The sequence below is a fragment of the Procambarus clarkii genome, chromosome 79 (genome assembly GCF_040958095.1).
Source record: "Procambarus clarkii isolate CNS0578487 chromosome 79, FALCON_Pclarkii_2.0, whole genome shotgun sequence".
NCBI classification, from domain to species: domain Eukaryota; kingdom Metazoa; phylum Arthropoda; class Malacostraca; order Decapoda; family Cambaridae; genus Procambarus; species Procambarus clarkii.
The window spans coordinates 3,669,602-3,688,816 of NC_091228.1; the positions used below are offsets into that span (position 1 = coordinate 3,669,602).

Genomic DNA, 19,215 nt, shown 5'->3' on the forward strand with positions numbered 1-19,215 from the left:
GCCTGGCCTGGCTTACCCAAAAACCTCCAAGGGCAGCCCCTCTAGCATGTGGTCAGATGACCTGAACAGGTTCCTGTTTCATTATATATTCTGTACAATACATGAAGAGGGGGAAGGGAACTATCAGGCGAAAGTTGCCAAGCCATTATGACTAACTCTTGGAAAGAATCAGGATAAAGGTTTGGGACAGGAGAGAAGGAATGGTGCCCAACCACTTGGACAAGGCCTCCACCCCCAGGAAGCAGCCCGTGACAGCTGACTAACACCCCAGGTAACTATTTTACTGCTAGGTAACAGGGACATAAGGTGAAAGAAACTCTGCCCATTGTTTCTCGCCGGCACCTGGGATCGAACCCAGGACCACAGGATCACAAGTCCAGCGTGCTGTCAGCTTGGCTCCCCATGCATGAAGCAAGACACTTGCACCACCGTTCAGCCCAAGTTGTTAGGCACAGTGAAGAGGAGATCGAGGCAACCCTCATCAGCTCCTGAAAATCGTATGCGAGCCCCTCATCATAACGAGGGAAAAGGCTTCGGAAGGTGGCAAGTACAATGACCAAATAGGCAACCCTAACAAACCCCAGAAAGTCTTGTCACCACAAGGCAAAACCTTTGAGGGGATTGAGCTATATAGTACTGTACAGAAATAAAACTTCATAAATTCAGTTTTTAATTGTATAATTGTTTTGGTGTCAATTGAAGAGAAACAATGTTAAAGGGTGTAATTTTAATGACTTTAGTTATAAACAATCACCCACAAGTCATCACAACATAAGAAATTATGAATTTCTCTCAAATGATAAAAACTTAGTGCATAAACTCACTGAAAATTGTAACATCAAAATACTAAAAAAAAAATAAAAAAAAAATTAAGCGCATCCATGCAATACATACATTAATTACATTTGGGAGAATGCTTGGTTGCAACACCAGACATATGCCTTAACTTATACTTAACAGACTGATGGTTTCAAATAATTAAGAATTTTGTACTCCTCGCACTCAGGGTAAGGTTCCTCTGTACAGAGAAACATCAATTGTAAATGTGAACTACATGATACTAGCTCAAGTCCCATTTGCACAAGGCATTTCCCTGCCTGGATATGTTTCTTCTACCATAATCTGGTGCAATATCATGTGAAAATAGTCAACAAACCCAGTCTCTTTATATCACTACTCTGCCTCGGCAGTGTTATCCTCGTAGATACAAGTCTGGATGGGAAGGTATATCACATTTCCCACACTGTCACACACACGTTTAAGAGACTGACATTCAGTGTTCTGTTGCACTATCTTTCTGTGGTTCTACATATAAAACACCACATTGCATAAATAGCTTTTGTAACAGACACAGGTATAGTTCAATCACACTCATTGTCATGTTTTGAGATATTAGCCATCTCTTACAAGTTTTGGCATCTTGAGCCATGGTACAGTACATAGCTGTGCAGCTTTGGAGATAAAGGCATTCCATGAGGAAGCATTAAGACATACGCCGGTCTCTAAAGATGATCATCGAAGTTCCCGCCGATACTCCGGAGAATCATCTCGTTGCCCGCCCATACAGCGCAGTGGATCTCTTCACCAATAACGTTTTCAACACATCCCTTACCACCCAATGCTCTTCTGATACATAAATAAAACAAAAATAAGCATAATCTACCCTATAATAACCTAATAACTAATCAAAGGTAAAATGCACAAAACATACTTACCTAATGGAAACATGCCGTTTAGAGACTCCCTACTGGCTCAGAAAAACATGAACAATTTAAAATTACAATGACCCCAACTCAACCTTTTATAGTTTTTAATTCCACCTTAAATTTCTCAATAACTGTTGCTGAAATAATGAGATCTAATCCTAATATCAGAAGAGCACTGAGTGGGGATACCTGTAGGAGGGAAAGAACAGGTATGTAGGAAGGACGGCAGGATGGAGTTAGGAAGTGGATGGGGAGACAGCACAGATGAACGTAACAGTAACCTTGGGAGTAGTGAGGGGCTGGCACGAAGAAGCTGTGTCGAGTTATATTTTTAGCTCCGTGGTGCTGAGCACACACTCCTCATGCTACTCTTCTCTCAGCAATCTGGACATTACATGCTTCGTATTACCCTCCACAAGGTCATTGGCTCCCCTCATTAAATGCCAGAATGGAATCAGCTGCGTGATCGAGAGCGGCTACGACTCCTGCGCCTTGATCTGCGAGATTCCCTACTTGGTGATCGCCGCTGACGCTGTGGTGATCTATTGGAAAAAAATATTATCTTGTATATAAAACCAGTTCAAATATTACTAAGAGGAAGGAGGCACGAGAGTAGCAGGAAGCTGAACATGATGTGAAATTACTGTACTTGCATTGTTGACAATTGTTTAACGAGGTAAACTTTTATATGGGAAGGAAATAATAGGGATCACACATTAAATAATTTACAATGAATAAATTTGGAGAACTTTTAGAAAACAAAGAACACCCTGTACCAAAAGAAATTGTTAGCAGATAGAAAAAAGTAAATCCTAAACAGAGGTTACAAAAACAAAGCAAAGCAAAGGATGGGAATAGGAATGGAAATAAAGTCTGTTGTTATTATCAAAAGTTAAAATATGACAATGTAGATAATTGGTAGATGGTTATAAATGGCACAAGTAGTTATTTACCCATCACCTCCAATTTTCTGCCCCGCCCCACCTTTAGTTAGTTACTAGAATATCTAGTTACCTATTCTAAAGTGATTACAATGTCAGCCATTGTTTCTTCCTGCCTTCCATTTCCCAACCTTGGTCTGCACATTAGTTCTATTGCTAAGACCTCTTGACTACTTATAAGTTCCTCACACCCCACCTTAACATTTTCTGTGAGAATTCCCCAACCTGATTACATGGTCTCTCACTATTGTTTCTCTCCTTATATGGCTAAACAAGAGCTATGTTAGTCCTTTGCTTTTGCTGCAATGTCATTTTCACAACCCATCCTCCTGTTTAGAAATAGTACAAAGTACAATGCTACATAGTACAAAGAGTGACATACTAAGCAATTAGATAGTAGAATTTAGTACTATTCACTTTACCGAGTCAAAAAACATGAAGCTAAAATACAAACAAATATTCCTAGACCTAGTATAGCACCCACATGTACTATATTAGGCCTCATATATCATGTATTAGACCTAGGAAGGTTAGTTTAGTCTAGTTTGTCTTAGCAACATAGAAAAGCTTTTCTGGTTCGTCAAAATTCACTAGGTACGAATTTCTACTTTCAATATCATTGTACATCGGTATATGTACTATGGTCCTCATCGTTACTGTAAGTACTACCAAAACAAGAGGATGGGCTGCATTTTCAAATTAACTCTCAGTTTCTCTTCTGACTTGGGTGCATTAATTTGTTTCTCTTCAGTGCCTCACTGTTGTCCAGAGTTACTAGTTCTCTGTGCCCTTTTCCAGGCATTTCTGGACCTCTTTAGCATCCCTGCATTAACTATTGAGCCAGTTATTTACAGTACAACCAAAATTTGACAAACTATAAGCGACGAAAACCGATTCACTGGAGTGAGGGGTTCACTGCCATCAGAGATGCTTTCTGAAGGCCTTTGTGAGACATTTTTTTAAGACAAGAAAACTACAAAGATTTAGCTGTTTCTTCTAATGTTGCTTTATCTATAAAAATCATTAGAAACACAATTAGAATTAATTATAGAGTTACCATTCATTCCCTAATATTTCCCATACTTTATGGCCAATTTTGTCAAGTGAAATTGTAATTTTTAACCAATCATGTAAAGGACAACTAAGAGAACCTGGATATCTCACCACATCCAACATATTTCCTATGCCCCAGCCTGGTAAACTCATTTTCAAAGAAACATGGGGGCCATATTTTAATGAATGAAAACTGCTGCAACTGGAAATTAAAATGAACAATAGAATTTGGTTTTAAATATCCTCAATAGCTTTCCCAAGACTCAAAATGATTTCTTTTAATGTTGTGTACAACTATGAGAATGCAGGCGATGAGTCACAATAACGTGGCTGAGGTATGTTGACCAAACCACACACTAGAAAGTGAAGGGATGACGACGTTTCACTTCGTCCTGGACCATTCTCCAGTAAATTGTGGTCCCTTCGAAACGAAACGTCGTCGTCCCTTCACTTTCTAGTGTGTGGTCTGGTCAACTATGAGAATCATTAAAATAATGACTGGAGCCATATGAGGATAGTTACCATTCATGCCCTAATACTTCCTGTGCTCTATGGACTAATTACATTGAGCAAAATTTGTATTTCATTCTTTGTTATGAAGGGCAAGTTTCCCACCTGTCTGTGAACTCTGACCCAACATCATAAGCAAATTCACACATCTCACGCTTCACCAAACGCTTGTTCGTTGAATCAAGTGAATTGTTGCTTTTATATAAAAGCAGAATTTATTCTATGCCAGAATAAATCAAGCATGGAATGCATGCACTGCAATCAAAGACTCCTGGAACCAAGTGAGTCCCTTCCTCCGCAAAGTCTATACTACCACTAACAAGCCCTCCTCTCTCCACTGTAACTCCTCCAGGATTCAAACCTAGGCCACCAGAGAACCATGCCCCTGGCAGCTCAACAATCATTTGAAATAATAGTACTGATAGTAACTATTTGGTTAAACGTATCATTATGTACTGTTGGTCCCCAAAACTAAGTTCACGTTGTGCATTACTGAATTGGCCCAAACCTATACTAACCTGTCCAAGCAATCATAGACACAATATAGCATGTGCTATACTAGGCCTAGGAATACAAGTTTTTTCATGGCCTCTATATGATTGTTAATACAAAATGTGAAATTCTGGGACCCAACAGTCCATTTTTTTTACATTTAACAAATAGTTACTGTAAGTACCATCATTTTAGGAGGATGGGTTGATATACACTATGCAAATATATACACATATGCATAAATATTGTACACTGACACACTTGCTATCTCTCTCTACTGCAAAGAGTTATAGACACCCTTGATCAAATCTAATGTGTTGGGTGGATGCCAAAATCATCAAAAGCTTTAACGTATCATGTGACAGACTATTGGAGAAATGGGACTCCCCGAGTATAGCTTTCCTCCTGTAACTATACTTAGGTAACTATATTCACATACATGTATATGAAGTTAAAATAATTACAAAATCTACAGATACAGGTACATAGCCAAATATAAACAGGGGGCTTTCTATGTTCTAAACACTATGCATGTTAGTGGCCTTGCACGAATGTTAGAATACCCATGTTATGCACTCACAAACCCATTGAACTTCTTGTATGTAAATAAATAAATGAATGTACCCAAAACATACTAGTAATGAAAGTTAGAAGCTGATAAGAAAAGGCAATCCAGATGATGCACAGCAACTGCAATAATAAACGTACCTGAACTCTAATTCCCAAATATTCAATTGCTATACTATATACAGTACCCCATAAGAGGCTGTTACAAAAGTTGAAGAAACAGGCAGGGTAAGGGTAAGGGGCTTCAGTGGATAAGGGGAGTAACTGTAAGGGGGGTGGGGGGAAGACATCAAGAGTGGTGAGATGTCACAAGCGGAGTTCCACAGGGCTCTGTACTTGGACCCATCCAGTTTCTGATGTATGTAAACGATCTTCCGGAGGGTTTGCACTCATTCCTCTCAATGTTTGCTGATGATGGAAAAATTATGAGAAGAATCAAGACAGATGAAGATAAACTGGAGGAACGGTCTAGAATATGGCTACTAAGGTTTAACTCAGATAAGTCTTAACTAATGAAATTAGGTGAAGGTAGGAGGAGGCTAAACACAAAGTACTATCTAGGAGGTGAAATCCTGCGCAAGTCAAATAGAAAGATCTTGTGATTGGTATCACACTGGACCTGTCCCTAGAAGCCCACATCAAAACGATATCATCTTTGGCATATGTAAGAGTGGCCAATATCAGAACTGCCCATAAAAACTTGTGTAAGGAATTATTCAAAACCTTGCATTCCATTTATGTCAGACCAATCCTGGAGTCCATACCTAGTTAAACACAAGACAAATTTAGAGAAGATTCAGAGGTATGCCACCAGACTAATTCCAGAACTGAGAGGCATGAGTTACGAGGAAAGGCTACAGGAGCTAAACCTAACATTCCTGGGAGACACAAGACTAAGGGGAGATATGATCACCACCTATAAAATTATCAAGAGAAATTGACAGGGTGGAAACCGAGTACCCAAATGTGCAAAGGGACATTTAGAAAGTTTTTTCAGTGTCAGGGTAGTTAACAAATGGAATGCATTGACCAGTGATGCGGTGGAGGCAGACTCCATACACAGTTTCAAATGTAGATATGATAGAGCCCAGTAGGCTCAGGAATATCTGGTGCTCAATAGGCACCAGATGATTGACAGTTGAGAGGCAGGAGCCAAGAGCTACACCCCCCACAAGCACAACTAGACGAGTACATACCTTCTTGGTGATTTTCCTGGAGATCTCTTAGGAGACCTCTTGGGTGATCTTTTAGCAGATGATCGCCTCGGTGACCTCCGCGGAGATCTACGAGGAGATCTTCTAGGTGATCTTCGAGGTGACCTACTTCTCCGACGTGATCTAGACTTTGATCGGGATTTGCGAGCATTCTTCTCTCTTTCCTTCACTCTTTCTTTTTCCTTTTCCTTTTCTCGTTCTCTCTCTCTTTCTCGTTCTTTCTTTCGCTCAGTTCTTAGCCGCTCCCACTCTTCATGCTCCTTCTCTCTGGCAGCTCTCATCTCTGCGTGAAGACGCTCCAATTCTGCCATCTTTTGACGACGTTGTGCTTCTTTTTCACCAATCTGGAAGCAAATTTATATTTTTACCTTGCTGAAGAACTAGCTAATTACTCTTAGTACTAGACAATGGTGCTGCCCCCGAACAGCTCCCCCTATCCTCTCTAAAGCATCTTTATCTAAAGATCAAGCACTTGGTAGTCTGCTACTAATATAACAAATGGCAACAGGTGAGAGAGGGCTGGGCAGACTGCATTTTCCTGCATTAACAGAAAGCTGTTGACACTGTTCCTAACAACCGACTCCTATGCAAACTTAAAGAACAGGAGAGGAAAACTACCAAATTGGGTAAAGGAGTACCTATCATGAAAACGACAGTGTGTCATAGTAAGAGGAGAGTTATCAGAATAGAGAGGGATAATGAGTGAAATACCTCAAGGGTCAGTACTAATCCTTCCTATTGAGTACTACAGTACTCAAGGCCCATCCTATTCCTAATATATGTTTACCATATGATGAACATTTAACATGATTTAAAAGAGGAAGCATGCTCATTCTTTTCTGTTTTTGCTATAGACACTTTTGATTTCAAAATGTTTGTATAGAAAGACTGTTAAAAGGCACAGTATTTGCTACTTGAAAAAATCAATTAAATATTGCAGTAATTTTAAGGTTACTGAATATTGATTTAACCTGTTTTCTAGTATTTTGTATCTAAAAAAAAAGTGGTAAACCCCCTTCTTCCTTGACACAACCACCTTAACAGTGTATAACCTTCTTTTGATTACTCTCTCTAATACCTTACAGGAAATACTTGTTAGTGATACTAGTCTGTACTTCAGTGGCTCCTGTCTAGTGAGGAGTTGAAGACTATTCACCGTATGTGTGTGTGTGTGTGTGTGTGTGTGTGTGTATGTGATTCAGTCTTTCCAGCACTATTTGTCATATAACGCTTTGAAACTACTGACAGTTTTTCCCTCCACCACTTTCTTGCATAACTTGTTCAAACCGTCTAACACTGCCCCCAAAAAAACTTTTGATATTTTTTCAGCACCTTTGTTTTTGTAGCTTGATTGTATGACATCTTGTTCCTGAGGTTGCAGGTTTCATGACCTCTTGCTCTGTCAATTGGATAAGATTCCCATAATTATATCACTTCTTTTTTTAATAAAATATTATCTTCTTATATTCTTAAAAAAATAATTGTAGGACTTTTAAACTGCACGTTGATGTTCTGGCAGTTGACAGTCCACATCAACTAGCCTTGTTCTGACCTATGTTAAGTACCCTTAATTCCCTAAGTTGTATGTATGAGGCCTGGTTGAGGATCGGGCCACGGGGACACTAAGCCCCGAAATCATCAAGATAACCTCAAGAGTGACTTCTACTATTTGATCTCTCCATGAAACGTCCCTAATGCTGTCCTTACCTAACTTCTTATTGTTTCTAGTTTGTAGAAACAATATATCTCACCATATCTATTTTCCTGTTAATTTCTTCAAATTCAACCCCCGTTAATTTTCGTATCTCATTATTTTTCTCAAGTTATTTCATATGCAATTCCAGTTCCTTCACCTTGGATGTCAAGCTGGTATTTTCATCTTGCTGTTGAGAAATCTCTCTTTCAAGGTACATGTGGGGAGGAAGTGTGTAACATTTTTGTGTTCATGCTTCTGTAATACATATTTTCACACCCTAGGAAACTGTTATAAAACTTGAGCCATAACTCACCTGTTCAGCAGTTAGAGGAAGCCAATATATTGCTGGCTGGGCTTTAGTTTTGTGGAACAAGTCGTCCAGAAGTTTGGCTGGTGGCTCCTCTGGTTTTTTGTTTTGTTCTACACATAAAAGAAATAATAAAATCCAGTAAGGAATTAGATAGAAAAATTCCCAAATTGTATAAGGTTGAGAAAATGAGGTATCAGTACAGGGAAAAGCAAACAAGCTATTAACAATTATATCCATCCATTAACTGCAAACCATCAGCTAAATTTCGTAATCTCTTACATTATTATATTTTGTTTAGTATACAACTGTCAATGTTAGTCTTTATAAAATAGCAAAATCATTTTAACATTCTAAAACGTACCTTCATGTCCGGTGGGACTACGACTTTTGTTGCGTTCACGCAGCCTTTCTTCTTCTCTTTCCCTACGAAGTCTCTCACGCTCCCTTTCCCTCTCTCCTGGTGAACGTTCACCTATCTTGGCCAAATCCCATTCTCGCACTGGTCCTTCACGCTGAACATTAAGATTTCAACACAAAAATTATTTAAATGCACCAGTCTTGAGCTGGGTGGGTGAAACAAAACAGGATACTTAGGAAGAAATGAGAGGGGTATGAAAAATTCTTGTGAGATGATCTGCTGAGGTGGTTCTAATATGGATACTGCATGACTTCCAGTGGATGAAGAGCTAGAGATTGTGCATAATGGCAGTATTAACTTATGCACAAGATGAAATTTTGTAAAGGGTCAACTTGTTTAGTGTAGATCACATGTTGTCCTGATCAATAACAAATGCCTATGTACAATGAGTAATATAAAGAATCTATTACAGGTAAGAGTCTGACCAGAAGACATCAAGGCATTGTTTCTGGATGTCAGGTATGGCATATATATACAAGCATGTGCCTAAATTGGTGAACATATTCAACAAATTTGTCAAATGGTCATGGAGAATGAAATGCTTGAAAGTATTCTTTAAAAGAGTGTACTTAGGCAACCAATAATGCCAGTGAATAATTTTAAGTGAAACAGCTTGAGGACCAACATGTTATTTGTGACAATTCACTCCACTGCATTAAAATATTTATTCAGATTGTCTAATGTTACATTGTCTGCATACTTTATGAATGTTGCATTTCTTTCAATGACCTAAAGCTAGTAAATCTTAAAGAAAATGGTTTAGCAGTTAAATCAATGACGCTAAAAATATTGCATTTGAAAGCTCTATTTTCTCAAGAATTTAATTTTTTTTTTAGGTTGAGGAAATAGTTAAAAATCATTGTCAATCAATTTAAACATTTCCCGTTTGACTTTAACAGATTTTATGTTATTATGCAAACTTAAGCACTGTATCAGTTAGCTTTAATTTGGTGTTCAAGCCATTTAAATGTGAGGAGATAAATAATGTAAAATGCATCAATCTACATAGATCCACATAGATAATCCAATCCACATAGATAATTTCTGACATGGAAGTTTTTATTTCATCAAAATCAGCTCCATGTCTGTAAAATAAATTCTCTGATGTTTCATGTGGCAAGGAATGATAATCCTCATATATGCCCCTGTGGAATATGTTCACCTTTCCTGATCTAGTGCATACATTTCAAGGTTACTACTCTATTGAACAGAGCAAGCTTGAAACATATAAGCGCTAGTGAACCCCCTCTCAAGCTCTCACACACCAGTTGCATAGAAACTTGGATATATTAAAAGAATAATAAATGGTGTAATTATAATAGAACATGTCAATGTATTTTTACATACCCGCCATCTCTCATCACGACGATCTTCAATGCTCTTCTGAGGTGGGGGAGCAAAATCTTCCATTCTCTTTTTCATTTCCTCCTAATGTCAACAAAAAAATAATAAACATTACTATAAAATACTGACCTTAACTCATACATGCAATGAAATCCACAAATTCTACATCCCATATATATGTTATTAACAATAGTATAAATATTCTGAACACATACTCTTCCCGCCTGTGTGTTTGTGAAGTTACAGAACGAGTTACAATAGTGGTGTCGCATTTTCCCCATAATCTTTGAGATATGGGCATCGTGTAACTGCTGCATATTCTAATTCACGTCACAAACACGTTGATTCATGGGTTAATGGGGTTATTTTCTTGATTTTATTAATATTTTATTGATATTATGCTTACTATTCAAATATAGTTACTGTTCCAAATGAAGCTATGCCAATCATGGTATAATTATATGGTATACAGTATATACCAATTATATTCATATATGTTCATAACACTATACGGTTATACTGAAGTCTATTAAGGCAATCAATTAGCATTGGACCATAAGAATACAGGAACTGCAAAAGGCATATTTATCCATAAAAAGTATTCATTCATTAATACATACAGTTCATTCAATTATTCATAGGTAAATTCATTAATGCATTGAAACACACATTTCATTCACTTACTCATTGCTTACACACTTACTTACATACACACTTACACACACACACAGCAACATATATTTATTCATTCAGTGATACATTAATTCACTGTAGCCCTAAATATATTATCCTTATAGTGAAGTATCCTAAATACATATTAAAATCTGATTACCTTTATGACCCACACAAGATTATTAAATTTCTGAAGTAGCCCAATTCATCACAGCATAGAAAGGTTTGCACTAAATGCTGAATACAGTAATTTGTTCACTACATAAACTCATCTAAGAGAACTTGCTAAGCAACAAGCCAGTATATAAATGTGTCACCAGCTACAAGCAGTCAAATTCTTCTCATACCTCAGTGGAAAAATCCACGAACAGGTTCTTTGGGTTGGACACTGGCCACTTAACACCATGTAGAGCTACACGCGTCTCTTGAGCCTGATCCTCCTTTTCATACTGAAATTAGAGCACAAAATAATTATTTCAGTGAATTAGATATGACTAAGCATAAAATAATGAGTAGTTTATATTTTTTACTAATTATCTTTGAAAGTACTATACTGTAAGATCCTCTATTCCTACAACCTTGATTGCTTTTGTTGAGATCAATGATTATAGTTGATAGGCTAAAAACCATGAGCCAGATTCACAAGGCAGTTATGCAAGCACTTATGAACCTGCACATCTTTTCTCAATCTTTGGCAGCTTTGTTTACAATTATTAAACAATTAATGAGCTCCGAAGCACCAGGAGGCTGTTTTTAACAATTACAGCAGTTAATTGGTTAATTTTCTTGCATGTAAACTGTTTAATTAATGCAATCAAAGCCATCAAAGGTTGAGTAAAGATAACTGCTTCGTGAATCTGGCCCCCTGGTTAACTCTGTTGAGGCTTGCCAAATGAATAAAAAAGTTTCAACACTTTAAAATGATTTTCAATAGATATCTGGTCTCTGTAGTAGTTGCAGCCTTTTAGCAGTGATAAGAGGAAACATCACCCCCCATGAGGCAGACCACAATCCATAAGGAATAATTAGCTCCCGTTTAAGACACTCGCCATTATGAGTGCCATAACAATAATGGTAAATATGAAAAGAAATCAAAGAAAAAGTCAACGTTGGGGGGAAATAAGAGCACATTTGTTTTGCATTTTGCAAATAAAATGCATACAATTAGTGTGTATGCTCATTTCTTGTATTTATAATGATACTCATTACATTTTGAACATTCATAGCCTGGTAGTAAGTTAGTTCTACAATATTTTAAATTAAAAAAACACAGCCACTTCACAGAAGCACAGAGTGGTAGAGGAGTGTCGTTATCACCCTCACCGAGAAAGCAAACAAAGTAGATTAGACAATACAGACAACGGCTTTGTTCAACTTCCAGGGTGCCACTGGGACTCGCCCAGAAAAGGGAATGTTTCATTACTTTTGGAATGAGCCCTTTGATGGCTCCATTAAGTTAACTAACCACAGAGAAGAAGGAAAAGATGCGACTTATCAGGGAGGAGAAGAGGCAGCAGCTACAAAGTCTTAGGAATACTGACCCTATATCAAGCCACCAAGATCCTTACGAGATCTCAAAAACCCGAGACATAATAGCGGAGACAGTGGCCAAAGGGTAAACCATAGACTCTCTCGTGTTAATGATACAGTGGATGACCTGGAAGATATTTCTGAAGAGGACCAAGGAAACTGGATAGATTAAGTGTCACCCGAAGCAGAAGGAAGGAATGAAACAAAGGTACTGTAGCAACAAACCACCGCAACTGGACACGGTAGAAGGTACAGCCCAGCCAGGAAAACTAAGCATCATACACCAAGGTACTCCTCCAGAATGTATAGTATATACTTACAGAATGTATGTATATACATGTAGATGATTCGACCACTTATCCAAACATGACTATATATCCAATTGCAATTGGTTCCAAGGCATTTGGAAAGGAGAAAGTTGCATGTATGCCAATGCCATACAGTACTCCTCTGCCAGGTATGAACTTACTTCTCCAGTAACTTTGCTTTCTCATCCATTGTAAGGACATTTCACTTACTCTTACCTCTTGCTAGACAGTATGAATTTAACTCATAAATAATGATTTAGCCAAAGAAATGTCAGAAGCTATTTTAAAGGTGAGATTGAGTACGTACACACACAAACACGAAAGGTCTACAGACACCACAGAAAACCCTTAACAATTTTGGATTGTTTACAATCAAGTGTATAAGTACACTAACCCTGAAACATTTAAAAATAAATCATTTTTTTACAATATTTACCATTAAACACTAAATCAGCATAAATAAATATGATCTGGAAACAACTGTGTGACCATCTGACGGTCTGGTTTTTACCATTTTTGTTTATCCATAGGCAGATTTAGTCTGTTATTTTAAAAGAGCATGGAAGCTAGGGTTTAAGAGGTTGCACAACTCAAATGAAAAATTATTGCAAGCTTGCTGACCACAAAAGGCAACAGTCAGGACAGAAGAATAGTAGTAGTAGTAGACCCACTTTATGTTAGACGAGTTGGGTTTGTGGCCCGAGGTGGTGACAGCAGTTACCTAATGGCAGTCAGAAGGATTGACCCTAAAGTCAATCCCTCTGACTGCTAGTAGTTGGAGAGAGTCCTCAAATGGAGACAGTGTTGCCAAATAGGCATGGAAAGGCTTTGACTTTTATGGACTGACCTCTGACGATCAATGCTGGGATGTCTGTCATTTCTCCAGTGACTTCCTTAGAATAATATGACCCTACAAGGGTGCATGAAAATTACCTGCAGCTCTGTGCTATACACGAGGAAGTAGGCAAATTTAAGAGCTCAGAATAACATTCACAAGTGTTTGGAAACTTTCTGATTATAACTACCTTTGCATATGGAAATGATTATGTGGATAAAATCGGTCATAAACTTACCATTGCAAGACATTTAGATTTTATATTGTCTATCCAAAATCCATTTTCAACAAGACGACCTGTCCTCTGAAGCAGCTCTCGAAGCTGATTAATGGTGAATGGGCGTACCAAATTTTGAACATACACAACTCTGGACGGTGGATTACGTGCTGGAGCAATGGCAGGCTTACTACTTGGGACAGGCCCCTCAAACATATGAATCTTGCGTGCTGGTTCTGGAAATAAAAAGTAAGATATTAAAAAAATCATCTAATGACAAACATATTTTTTACATTGTCATCATCACTACTGTACCTAGAACTGCCAAACATGCAGCCTGCCACCCTTCTATATGGGTCATGTAAAGCACTCACCACTTTAAACATCCAACATAAACTATGTTAAAAGTATGGCATACAAACTGCCAAATAACACTATGTCTGTTGTTTATTCAAAAGGTTGTGCTTGTAGGTCCCACAATGAAGGATGTTTGTGGAAGTCAGTCCAATAGTTATTTGTTTATTTATGGTTTATTTAGGCAGACTATCCAAAGAGTTTTAGACGTGTATTGAACAGCTCTGAACTGCAGTGAGCTTTTTGTCTGGGCAGGTACTCTGATACCAGTCATGCACAGTTGTTCAATGGAGTTGGAGCATTATAGTTGTGGTTCAGTGGATTTTTGTGAACATAATCATGTTAGTAAAGAATTTAACAATTAGTGAATTAGAAAATCTATAGCAACAGTGATGAGGGTTCGAACCTATGTAGTGGATGTTCCCATGCACATGCTTCTAGCGACTAGACCACGACATCGATAAGGATTTCAACCTGGGGATTGTGGGTTCAGGGTTGCAATCCTTATCCATAATGTGGTCTAGTTGCTAAAAGCGTGTGAAAACCCACCGCACAGGTTAGAACCCTCCTCATTGTTCCTACAGATTTTCTCATTGATGCAGTCACATTAGTGTGATTACTCTGTGAATTAGTGAATTGTCAGACTGTACAAGAAAAGTGGAAAGACAATTTTTCACAGAAATAAAATTAAAATGAAAGCAAAAAGGGTAGGAACAGGAGGAACCAGACAATGCCCAGAACTAAACTATGCCTAAGAAAAAAAAACACAGGCAGTTTAGGCTTCCAATCACCGAGTAATCCGGTGCTGGTCCAATACTAGACAAAGACCACTACAAGAAGAGCAGAATTGCAGATGGCAGGGAAACCAAATGATAATCCCAAACCAGGTCCAAACCTGAGATGAAACCAACTAGGACTTCTGCCAGTTCACTGGAAACCTAAACCCAGCAAGCTGGGAAAGTACCAGATCCCTGGCTGGGAGCTCAAACTAGCCATTCACCAGGATCTTGAGGTTATCTTGAGGTGATTTCGGGGCTTTAGTGTCCTCGCGGCCCGGTCCTCGACCAGGCCTCCACCCCCCAGGAAGCAGCCCGTGACAGCTGAAAAACACCCAGGTACCTATTTTGCTGCTAGGTAACAGGGGCATAGGGTGAAAGAAACTTTGCCCATTGTTTCTAGCCGGCGCCCGGGATCGAACCCAGGATCACAAGTCCAGTGTGCTGTCCGCTCGACCGACCGGCTCCCTAGATTGTCCAAGACACAATCTCCAAGAGACAAATCGGTCACAACTATCTGTGCTAACTAGGTTAATGTTTGAGGAGCTATATTCAAACCAAACTAAGAACCTAGACAAGGCAAGCACAAAACCCTGTACCCTAACCAGTCCCTGAAACTTTGTGAATAGCAATGTATCCAAGAACCACCAGGCACATGTTTGGATAGGCACCATCCAAGAACCTTTCTGAAACACAAGGTAGACCCGAGATAATGTTTTCATGCAACACGTCGGACAGGGAATGAAGTTGTTCAAACCCAAGAGGATTGAAACTGTACCATAGGTCAGCCAAGTCATGCTTGTGCGAGACAACCTCATCACGATGACCACGTGGAGCTGAGAGGACTCATGACTCAAAACCCTTTAACCACTGTAATGCACATCATGTGATAACATGGTGAAAGGGAGCGTACCACCCTACACATACTACAAATATTATTGGAACAATATTTTTACTGGAATTTATTTAATTACTCTCATGAATATTGAGAGTGCAATGGGTTTTGCAAAATTTCTGGTATAAATGGTACATTTTTGAAAGCCCCAAGATTAAGACTTGGAAACTGAGGAGAGAGAGAGAGAAGAGGATGATTCAGTGTTTTATGTTAGCCAGCCAGCCATCTAAAAACATGTGACAACCTCCCACTCATTCCCAGAAAACAAATGAGGTCTGATAAGTCCAGTTGTCTGTGTGCTCCTAATTGTCTAGCCTTCTGCATACCTTCTCTGCTAACCTGGCTTGTATGCCTATCTGTTGACCTGATTGTTTACTTTGCATGGTTCCTGTAGGTTCTCAAGGGTTGTTCTAGTCCCAAATGCCATTCGGAGAAAACTGTGGAGTGGTGAATAATTTCACAGGATTCACGAACACTCATCAACTAATCCCACTTCTGATAATTATCTAATAAATCACAAGCAGCAGCTCTAGAAACAATTAATATCAGTCATATTACTTTTTAATATCCATTTCTTAGTGAAAAATGGAATTTGCTCAAAAAGTGTTTAGCCTCTGGAACCTACTCCTACATTTCACACGTGTTGTCAAATTCAACTTGAGCAGAAAAACACACGTGATTTTCTAGGAATGCAACCCACATCATTGAGGATCCAGGGTAATCATATTAAACTAATATGTTCTTTTTCAAGATATCAAAGGGAAAAACAGATAGCTACAAAGGGACAACAAAGCTCAGGGTAAGTACTTAGTAAGTACAGTACAAGGTAAATACTAGTAAGTACACAGTAAGTACCCATACTGCCTTGCTTAAATAAATTATTTTTAAGTTACAATCAATACAATTAAAGAAACCTGTCAGGACAATTACTTTCTTCTGGTGTGGAAGATCGTCTTTTCTGTTTGGAGGGCACCGGAGACATTTCCCTTACTTCACGTCTAGGCTGAGGGTCCTCACGATCCTCTATCTCTTCTTTCGCCTCTTGATACAAGGGTGGTGGAGGCTCAGGTCCCTCAAAGTCACTCGCCTCACCACTTTCAGGTCCTGAATCCTCACCCATATGAACCTCTGAGGCCGACAACGGCTTTACATCAGGAATTATGGTCTGAAAAGATATTAAAATATGGTGCAATGGAATTAAGGTTATTGTAGGGATATATCACGAGAAGCATAGGATAAAAACAAATCAAGCATTTAATGCAATGCTCTTTTTCTGGAAGATCTTTAGTATCCTCCTGGTGAACACACACTTATTGCAAAGCCTAATTATCATGCCAGGCCTCTGAGACCCATGTTAGCCTACAGAGCATGGGTCAGAAGTGCACTCTACAAGAGAAGAAAGTTTTGCGATCAAAGATCTACTCAAAACTGAGGATACCAACCAAAAAGATTAGGCAAAACAAAACATACAGATTGAAAAAAAAATTCCTAAGGTTTGCTGCAGGTGAGCAGCTCTCGCCCCTTAATAAACCCACCCACCCCAAAATAGCAGCCAGGGTCACTCTGGAACAAGCCTGCAGCCTACCTCACTCATAACTAAGCAAATCTAAACATGAATGACTACAATAGGTTAGGTACGGAAATCCAACAAGAAAAACAGCTTCTGTCAGTACAGATGGAGGAAGTTACACAGGGAATAGAACAATGTGGGTAGGATATGCAACTCATCTATGCTCAAGTGGCCAAAGAGAAAGAAAAAATAGAAGAAGCATTAAAGGAAGCCAAACACTGCAGCAACCAAGATAAAACAAACATTAGGCTGGCAGTCAGAAAGGAATTGGCATCAAACCCGAAATTGGTGCAAATCAGTCGGTAAGTCCCAAATAATTTTTGGTTGCAAAGAAAAGGATATAACATCTAGACCAGAAAGAGCTGTAGAAGAAGCAAAAGTAGTAAATAAAACTCTTTCGTTGTAAGACCTTCCACTAGCCCAAGATAATGTCTGCAACTACATGAGAATAAAAAGGGAAAGATCGACCCTTGAGGATCACCCTGAACGGTGCTAAACAGATGGAAGAAATACTAAGAAATGTTAGATTAAAAAGTGATGAAGGTAAATTCTGGTCATTAAGACGAGATCTTTAAAAAAAAAAAAGACAGAAGCTGAAACTGAACTTTGTAGAGGAAAAACGTCTAAATGAGAGCAGGAACGAAGAAGAACTCAATTTTATTTTTGCCAAGCCAGTGAAAGGGTACAAAAATGCAAACCAACAAAATCACTACAGAAAGGGGAAGTGAAAAACAAGGAAAGAGGGACAAGGAACATGTTCCTGAAAATTGTATACACCAACATAGATGGAGTGAGATCATAGATACCAGTTAGGTGATGCAGCTGCAGACACCAGACATTTTTGCACTCAATGAAATGAAACTTGATGATATTTTAAATGAGGTCATATTCCCAAGAGGCTACCCAGTTTGGAGACGGGACAGAAAAATTCGGAAAGGTGATGGTGTTGCCAAGCTGGTGAAAGAACACCCAAAGGTAAACAAAATAATGATTGCTTTTTGGGAATCAAGTATGCAATGCATTATAATCTGAAAGAAAATGAGGAAGTTGAAGCAGTTGAAAAGCTTGATTTCAGGAGAGGACATTATGGGGAATTTAAAAAAAAAATTTAAGAAATTTGACTGGAAAGACTTGCTGTTTGGCAAGGAAGTAAATGAGATGTATGTCAAGTTTTGTGAAATACATGATAAAGGTACAAACAAATTTATACCAAAGCAGAGATGCAAAACTAGTTAACAGGATTGTTCCAACAGAAATTGTGAAAGGGCCAGAGACCAAGAGAGACAAAAATGGAATTGATATAGGAAGAGGTCAAACCCTCAAACATACCAGCAAAATAAAGAAGCAAAAAACAATTACACCACAGTGAGGAGAAAGGCAGGACAAAATTTTGAGAAAGGTATAGCGGACAAATGTAAAACAGAACCAGACCTATTTTATAAATTCATTGGGCATTGATCATCATTATTTGAAGCATCTGAAATGCTACCATGATGATTGCAGCTTCATTTTTTTCATACAAAAAATATATATGCACAGAAGAAATCTGTATGCAAAGGTAAGAAACATACCAAAATATTCAATGTTGCTTAGATAACTACTCCTCCATCCTAAGACATGAGAGACCAGGAGGTGAAGGACATCTGCCTTCACACTACATTGTGGCTTCTCATGACAGCAAAGAGATAATACTGAGCTATTAAGAGCCATATGGGTGCCATTGGTATTCCAGCACTGTAGTAAAAGGGTACTCCTCAGATTATATTAGCAGCGTCAAAGTTAATACATAAACAATATAAGAGTTTAA

The 19,215-nt window shown here is 38.5% G+C and overlaps 1 protein-coding gene across 2 annotated transcripts in view; it reads right to left on the bottom strand.

Moving 5' to 3' along the window:
* Positions 1–712: 712 nt before the first annotated feature.
* LOC123764516 (serine-rich adhesin for platelets-like) overlaps positions 713–19,215 on the bottom strand; it is a 94,014-nt gene continuing 75,511 nt past the window's right edge. Inside the window, exons 11-19 of one of the 2 annotated variants that reach the window (XR_011225042.1) lie at positions 16,769–17,003; positions 13,835–14,049; positions 11,271–11,372; positions 10,255–10,335; positions 8,851–9,001; positions 8,493–8,599; positions 6,466–6,827; positions 1,988–2,248; positions 713–1,626 (exon numbers count right to left, since the gene is read on the bottom strand). Coding sequence is in view for 1 of the 2 variants with exons in the window: in XM_045752430.2 (XP_045608386.2) it covers positions 2,161–2,248; positions 6,466–6,827; positions 8,493–8,599; positions 8,851–9,001; positions 10,255–10,335; positions 11,271–11,372; positions 13,835–14,049; positions 16,769–17,003 (1,341 nt within the window). In the remaining variant the exon portion in view is untranslated. Of the gene's footprint in view, positions 2,249–6,465; positions 6,828–8,492; positions 8,600–8,850; positions 9,002–10,254; positions 10,336–11,270; positions 11,373–13,834; positions 14,050–16,768; positions 17,004–19,215 lie in introns of both variants that reach the window. The other variant, XM_045752430.2, reaches the window with a different exon arrangement.